Source organism: Dendroctonus ponderosae, unplaced genomic scaffold (genome assembly GCF_020466585.1).
Source record: "Dendroctonus ponderosae isolate FM_Combo_2020 unplaced genomic scaffold, Dpon_F_20191213v2 Dpon_F_20191213_2, whole genome shotgun sequence".
NCBI classification, from domain to species: domain Eukaryota; kingdom Metazoa; phylum Arthropoda; class Insecta; order Coleoptera; family Curculionidae; genus Dendroctonus; species Dendroctonus ponderosae.
Window position 1 is genome coordinate 1,685,023 of NW_026018165.1, and position 7,276 is coordinate 1,692,298.

The 7,276-nt window shown below is 33.8% G+C and overlaps 2 protein-coding genes across 2 annotated transcripts; both read right to left on the bottom strand.

The window, feature by feature from the left end:
- Positions 1 to 726: 726 nt before the first annotated feature.
- On the bottom strand, positions 727 to 1,500 carry LOC109538204 (perlucin). Its single transcript, XM_019905346.2, has 3 exons — positions 1,361 to 1,500; positions 1,153 to 1,279; positions 727 to 1,099 (listed from the first exon to the last, which is right to left on the bottom strand). Exons 1-3 carry the CDS (start codon positions 1,469 to 1,471, stop codon positions 873 to 875), a joined length of 465 nt encoding a protein of 154 aa, XP_019760905.1. The 5' UTR covers positions 1,472 to 1,500; the 3' UTR covers positions 727 to 872.
- A 2,232-nt stretch (positions 1,501 to 3,732) lies between these two features.
- On the bottom strand, positions 3,733 to 4,483 carry LOC109538172 (perlucin). Its single transcript, XM_019905272.2, has 3 exons — positions 4,335 to 4,483; positions 4,085 to 4,211; positions 3,733 to 4,030 (listed from the first exon to the last, which is right to left on the bottom strand). The coding sequence occupies exons 1-3, from the start codon at positions 4,440 to 4,442 to the stop codon at positions 3,807 to 3,809; spliced, it is 459 nt and encodes a 152-aa protein (XP_019760831.2). The 5' UTR covers positions 4,443 to 4,483; the 3' UTR covers positions 3,733 to 3,806.
- Between the last annotated feature and the right edge of the window lie 2,793 nt (positions 4,484 to 7,276).

Consider the following 7,276-nt stretch of genomic DNA (forward strand, 5'->3'; position numbering starts at 1 on the left):
TTGCGCAATGTTAATTAGGCAGATTACCTTGAAAAACATTGCAGCCGTATTTCTCATATAGTTTTTGGCAAATTTCTCAGTTTTTAATGACAATTAATTTATTTTACTAGTTTTTCTGTACTCCTATAACAGCGCCAGACAACACCTCCAGAGGAATGACGCCAATTTTGAATCACCCTGTATATGACCACAGAGATGAAGACACGAATTTGATATAATGACCTTGATCTCGAGACAAGCGCTGGAACGTCTGTTACCAAAAGGAAAATGAGAACAGCGAAAATGAAAATCCTAAGAACAATAAAAAGGGATCACATTGCATGACAGGATACGCAACGAGAGCACCAGAATAGAACTGGAAGCGCGGAGGTTGTCAGATGGATGAGAAAGAGACGCCGGTATTGGAGATAAAGAACGAGTCCAGACCTAATTGCAAAGTGGGCAAAAACACAAAAACCAGAAGCAATGTGCCTAGCTGGCAGGCCTCCAAAACGCTGGTATGAAAGCTGGATATCGGGATCACAGGAAGGCTGATGACAGAATTGACAGAAGAAGATGTACATAGGCAAAGATGCAATAGGCACAAGCAGCTCCAACTCAACGAGTATATCCTGTGCTGTTTAATCTAGCTCTAGGTCGCTAACAGTTTCCGTTTGAAGATCGATTTAGTTGCTGTTAAATAAAGCCTCAGGTGTTCGGGTAGTTCACTTAAATCACACGAATATATTTTAAAATCATATATGTTTAATATTAAATACGTGCAAAAACAAGCTTCTGTATCAACTAATATAAGCAGTGACTGCGACAAAATGTTAATTTGACATTAAGTATTTAATGTTTTTCATTTAATTGAATAATTTATAAGTATTTGTTTATGAATTTACTTCGCAAATATAATAACGCGAAGTGATGCATAATCTGGATTGCCAATTTATTGAGCTTTTGCCGTCATTATCTTTCCCTAGCTGAAGACAGTGGGTACCACTACCCGTCATATTAGGTTCATTTGCTCCCCATCTTGTATAACTGAGAACGCCTCCTGTCTCTATCCATACCCAGGAATCATCGCTTAGGTATGCTCCGCCCATCCAGTATGCTCCTGATAGAAAATGGTGAGGACTTTTGATAAAATTAGTTTTAAAATTAACTTACTTCCGGAAACCGCTAAACCAGCTGCATCCATTAAATTATATAGATTAAGACTCTCAGTCGCACTTTCGATCCGAAGCAAATCCATATCAATCATTTTACATCCGGCTAAAGCATGCAGAAAAGTGGTCTAGAATTATAATTAAAAGTTTAAATATACATAATTAAAAATAGTAGTTCCATATAACTAGCTTCTATAAAATATACTTACTTCGTACTCCGAGACATAATAGGTGTTATTCAATGGAAGCATCAAAGATGATGAACCATAGGAAATTAAAAGAAATGCCCCTAAGGATACAATGAAATAAAGCTTGAGCATGTTCTTTAATTAATCCATTTAAATGCAATTTTTTTTTTTATATAGTAAACAAAACCCGGTTCTTATCTTTTCGAGGTGTATAACAAGTGGGGAATAATGAAACAACAAAGCTTGGTTTGTATACTCGAGATGAAGCGTTTTTGGGAACTGATTGTGTTTTATTTGCTTAACTTTGGCTACGGCTCTTGACCGAACAAAAGTCCGCTGTTATTTGAAGTATTTACGACGCACAACGACACATTTAACTGTTTGAGATTTTGAAATAAAATGTTACGAAAGTTATTCTAAATGTGCTCTAAAATGGGAAAACTATTAGAAAACTTTCATACTGCAATATTAACTCAATCTTCAATTATCTCCAATTGAGGTACATTGCAGAAATATGAAAAATATATACATTTTAGTTTAAAAAACTGAAAATCACGGATTTCTGGGCTGAAAATATGACCACAAGTGTTTACCACAACTTACCTTAGATCTGAAGTAATTGTGTGCACAAGGGATTTTGAGCTTAAAAACTCGTAGACGGTACCTGCAGTTCTTTCGCATCTTTGCAGAAAAATACTCACAACCGCTGTGAAAACAGCTCAGTCTATTCTCCTATTGATTTTAATCAAGAAAAGTGCTGGGATCGATTATTGATTACACACGCCAAAAATTGCTGGATGAACATCACTTTTAATAGTATTCGTTCAGCTCCTATCTAGAAACTATTTAGCCCCAAAATTAGAGGGTTTGGCAAATATAATAAAGCATAATTTTCCCTAATTGAAGACAGTAATCAACAGTAGTGAAGATATTTGGTGCATTTGATCCTCATCTTGTATAGTTGAGAAGCAATCCCGTCTCTATCCATATCCATGCTTCCTTCTCTAAGAAGACCACACCCATTCTGCATGACGATTAGGAAAAGTTATAATTTTGTTACAACAGTCTTAGTATTAATTTACTTTCAGAAATAGCCAGACCAGAATAATTGAGAATTCTTTCAGTTTTATTATCGATTTTAAGTAAATCCATATCAATCATATTACATCCTACTAAAGCATGGAAAAAAGTGGACAAGCATGAACAAGACTATGTGCGAGACGTTTATTTCAATTCAATCAAATTCAATAGAAAATCGTTCAAAACAAAAATTGTAATGGTGAAAGAAGTATTTTTAAGTAAAAATGATTTGAAAATAGATATTTCTTCTCTGAGCATATAAAATACTTACTTTGTATTCAGAGACATAATATTGGTCATACAATGGAAGCATTAAAGGAGAATCAAAAGAAAAGTAAAACATTAGCTCTAGCAACATAATGAAATAAATCTTCAACATGATTCTCCGTGAAATAAACTGAATTGTTTCAAACTTCTTTATATAGTTATAAAATCCGCTTTTCGTCTTGCAACAGTTTCACATTCAAGATCGATAGTATGTATAAGTTTTATTAACTTAAAACGATAAAACATTTACTGACCAGCATTAAGGAGAAACATAAAAAAACTGTTTACACACAGCAAATACATAGTATACCTACATCTAAATTGAAAGGCTTAATTAAAAAATTGCTTTTATCGAAAGTCACAAGGAACGTTTTATCTATGGAGCAGCGTTTTTTATACCAAATGCGATTATTAGTTGCTATAGACTCATTCTTTTAATGTTTCACAAATGCTTTAATTAACAATATTTCCAAGACAAATGCTAAAAAACAATAATTCAAAAACTAGAAACACTTTTTTTATTTATTAATTTAAACGTGGAATAAAAATTTGCCCGAAAACAGTTAAAACTCCTTTTTATGTATAATAAAATGCTTTCCAATCAATTCCATTGTTTTAAGTACACAGAGCCTAGATACTGTTATTGAATTTCTCTGAATGTGCGTCAAAAATTGTTTTTATGACCGTAATAAATACAAAATTATTAAAATTTATACGCGATATTCAGATGTTTAATTTTTTTTGAGTAATACCGCTCATTATGGTATTTACAGGGGGCTAAATCTAGAGAATATGCTGGGTGGGGCAGCAGTTCAAGCCTAATTCGTGAATTTTTTGCCATGGCGACTACACACGTGTGCATCTGTCCATTGTCCTGATGAAACAGTACTTTTTTGTTGTAAAACTGTTTTTGTTGAATCTGTGTAAAAGCTCTGAATAATATGTGCATTTAGTAGAGTTGAATATGTCGCTCGAAAAATATTTCCCGCATTTCATTCATAAAAGAAGGTTGCCTCAAAAGGGGGAGAATAAATAAAAACAGTAACGAATTCACAAATTTTTTAATGATTTCTATTTGTTACAATATTCTTGTTAATGCAACCAACATCATGATACAAATTTAACTCTGTTGGCAAATGTAATAGCGATTAGCGGTGCAAAATTTTGCTTGCCAATTGATAGTACTTTTACCGTCATTGTCTTTCCCTAATTGAAGACAGTAATCACCAGTAGCCGTGACATTTGGTTCATTTGCTCCCCATTTTGTGTAATTCAGAAGTACTCCTGTTTCTATCCACACCCAGGCACCAGTGTTTAAGTAAAGTCCTCCCATCCAGTATCCAACTGAAAACAAAGTTATGAAGCAATAAATACAACTTACTATGAAGGATAACTTACTTCCTGATATTGCTACATCAGCATCAGCCATTATAGTGTGAATGTAAGTACTCTCATTTGCACTGTTGATCCTTAGTAAATCCATCCCAAGCTCTTTACATGCTCCTAAAGCTTCAACGAACGTTAGCTGTACTCACAGAAAAAAACGTTTTTTAATTGTATTATTTCATTTCGTAACACGGGTTCCGAACTCATATTTTATGCAAAATACAACTTGTTTATGTAGATTTTCATGATTAAGTATACTTACATTGGTTTGGTAAGCATAATAAGTGTCATCCAATTGAATCAATAAAGATGGTTCAAAGGAAATTAAAAATAAAACTCCTACGGAGGCGAAAAAATAAAGCTTGGCCATAGCTCTGGATGTGATGACTTTGGTTGCAAAAAAAATATTTTTATATAGCAAAACCTGTTTCTTATCTTTATAATATATGTAAGCATTCATAAAACAGATGCACTCACCAAACGCTTTGTTTGCCCACTCAAGATCAAGCGTTTTTCGAAATTCATTATTTTTAATTTGTTTTGCTTTTATCATAGCTCTTGAGCCAACAAAAGTGCTTAAACCGGTCAACGTTTAGCTTTTTAAAATATTGAACAGAATCAAATCAAATTATAAACCACTTAATACAAAACTTTATCAGAATACGCAAGTATGCAAATAGTGATTGACCTAAAAATAAACTTTTGAGAGAAAAGTCGGTTGCAAAGTCAACCAAACTTCGTGAAACTTGTCGAGAGAGGATTGGCGAAAAACTGTGTCTGGCATAAAATATGGAAACACCTAATAAGTTGTTAAATTTCGCACAAGAGCATTGAACTGTTATAAGCCTGCTGCTGTCCAAAAATTAATTATAAAAAGCTCCTGAAAGTAATTGCACGGTGTAAAGTTCTGCTAAATTCTACAAAAAAAAACCGCAATTATGTTCAAATACAAGAAAGACATAACATATATCCTAGATAAATAGATATTTAGTTAGAACAGCTGTAATTGCACTGAACTTATTCCTTCAGCTTAATTGTTTTTGTTTCTGAATAAATTGTAAATTGGTGGTGTATGGGAATAATGCGTTGCGGTATTAATAAGAAACGATATCCGGCTTCAGAGAATAGAATAGCGCCCCGTATACGGGCAGATTATCCGTACACTTCAGATACATAGAGATTTGATTCRACAGGTCCAGATCGGACGAATTAAATCTTTTCCTGTCCACTAATTGGCACCAAGCACGAGTGCCGATTCTTCCTGTGGGATTGGAGATATCAGATCCGTCCGTTAGTGGAGTGAAATCTTACGTTTCAGACAGACTTGATCTGGCGCGTGGTATTTTAAGTGAACTAAAAGATGACTCGTGGCAGAGGCAGATTATTGATAACTAAGGCCCGGTTCCACCAAGAGTGATTAAATTATTGGTTAACTAATCACACTCATTTCTTAATCACCACTTTAATCATGATTAAATTGTCATGCGTTCTACAACAAACATTTTAACTCCGGTTAGATAATCATCAGTCTCATCGGGTAAGATCGTATTTCCTTTGAATCAACGGTTCTGATTGGTTCAAACAGCTGACAGATCCACTGAAATAATTTTCCCCCAAAATAGTATTCACATGTCGCTTGAACATTGATAGAAAAATATCCTTTCTATTACGAAATACTTCTGCGTTGTCTCCMCAAAGGATTGTACTTTAATGTGAGTACAATCCAACACTGAAATATAACTTTAAAACGAGCTATTGCATAAAAATTTACTTGTGCTGCACTTATTTCCCTTTTTGTAGATGGGAGTTTAATATCATTTCGAGCTAATGTGGCTATTGCAGCAGTTACTCGATGTACAATTCGATGTGCACAAGTTTTGGTTACTCAAAAAAAGCCTTCAGCAGCAATAAGATGTGATCTAGTTGCATATAACCTCAACGCAAGTAAAAGTTGTGTCATGGGTTGAATAGCGTTGTTTCAAGTCCATTTAATTAACATATGGCAATTTTACTATTATTAATTTATCATAACGTCCAGCAGTAATGTTTGGACAGTGTTTTTCAATAAGCTAAATTGCATAAAAAAAGCTCAAGGTGTCCATGATTACAAAATAATTGACTCGCGGTTTAAATATTCGGGGTTTTCTAACAACCTGAATGTAATTATCCTAATCAGGCGATAATAAAACATCGTCATAAACCAAATCCAACATGTGTTTACTTTGAAAAATTGTTTCAGGTTATAATACCACACTAATCGTGATTATCGTCAATAACCAGCCATTTTGGGCGGTTAAGTTAACCACTGATAAGTGTCCATAATCGTGGTTAAAATTATGGTGGAACGCAAAATGTTGATTAATTAGTTTTAATCAATGATTAACATTATAATCGAAGATGGTAGAACCGGGCCCAAGTGTTTAAAACTCGAAACAAGAAACGGATAGCCCATAAGTATTTATAGTACCTATAAAAACAGAAAATCATATAATTTTGTTTGAAAGAAGAAACCTAAGATACTTACCAAAGAGTGGGTACGTACATCTTCGAAAGAGTTCCCACTTCTTTTAGATGATTTTACCTTATTTGTTTCTTTCCAAAATGCAGCTCGGATATTTTTTTTTTGTAACAAAACCTCGATCTACCTTTGGAAAATGAGGCTGACATTAGCTTATCAACTCATCATGTGCACGATTTTTAAGATTTTTGTTTGTATAATCTTTTGCTTTTATTTTCCATAAGCAAGTACGACTTCTGTATATTTTTATAAAGTCTGTTAAAATGTCTCGTGCTCACTCACTCATGGTGATAATTGATATATGATTGTTATGAAATTTGGCCCGCAAGTCCAGATCTGGAGATTTATTTTGTACGAAATTCGCATCGAGTCGTATCTGGCTCGTGGTTAACCATTAACGCACCGATATCTGTTCGAATTTGGCTCGCCACGTATCAGATATGACAGATATTTCGCTGGTATATAGGGCGCTATTGAGTGATTATTTTCTTGCAAATCAAAATCCGCCAGAAAATTTCGCGGCAATTCTGCAAATGATTAAACAAACAGGATAATTAATACAATGCCACAGCTTTTTGATGTGCTTACTTCTGTCAATTTTAACATAAGATGGTTTTAATAGTATTTGTTAATTATTTTATTATATATTTTTGTTAAATGCTGAAATAATGCAATTCGAAAACAAA

Excerpts from the sequence above, each read along its gene's own strand:
- LOC109538204 (XM_019905346.2), bottom strand. The coding sequence starts at position 1,471 with ATGCTCAAGCTTTATTTCATTGTATCCTTAGGGGCATTTCTTTTAATT. Across the intron at positions 1,280-1,360 it reads ATTATGTCTCGGAGTACGAA|ACCACTTTTCTGCATGCTTT; the intron begins GTAAGTATATTT and ends TTATAATTCTAG. Across the intron at positions 1,100-1,152 it reads TGGTTTAGCGGTTTCCGGAA|GAGCATACTGGATGGGCGGA; the intron begins GTAAGTTAATTT and ends ATTTTCTATCAG.
- LOC109538172 (XM_019905272.2), bottom strand. The coding sequence starts at position 4,442 with ATGGCCAAGCTTTATTTTTTCGCCTCCGTAGGAGTTTTATTTTTAATT. Across the intron at positions 4,212-4,334 it reads ATTATGCTTACCAAACCAAT|CTAACGTTCGTTGAAGCTTT; the intron begins GTAAGTATACTT and ends CTGTGAGTACAG. Across the intron at positions 4,031-4,084 it reads TGATGTAGCAATATCAGGAA|TTGGATACTGGATGGGAGGA; the intron begins GTAAGTTATCCT and ends CTTTGTTTTCAG.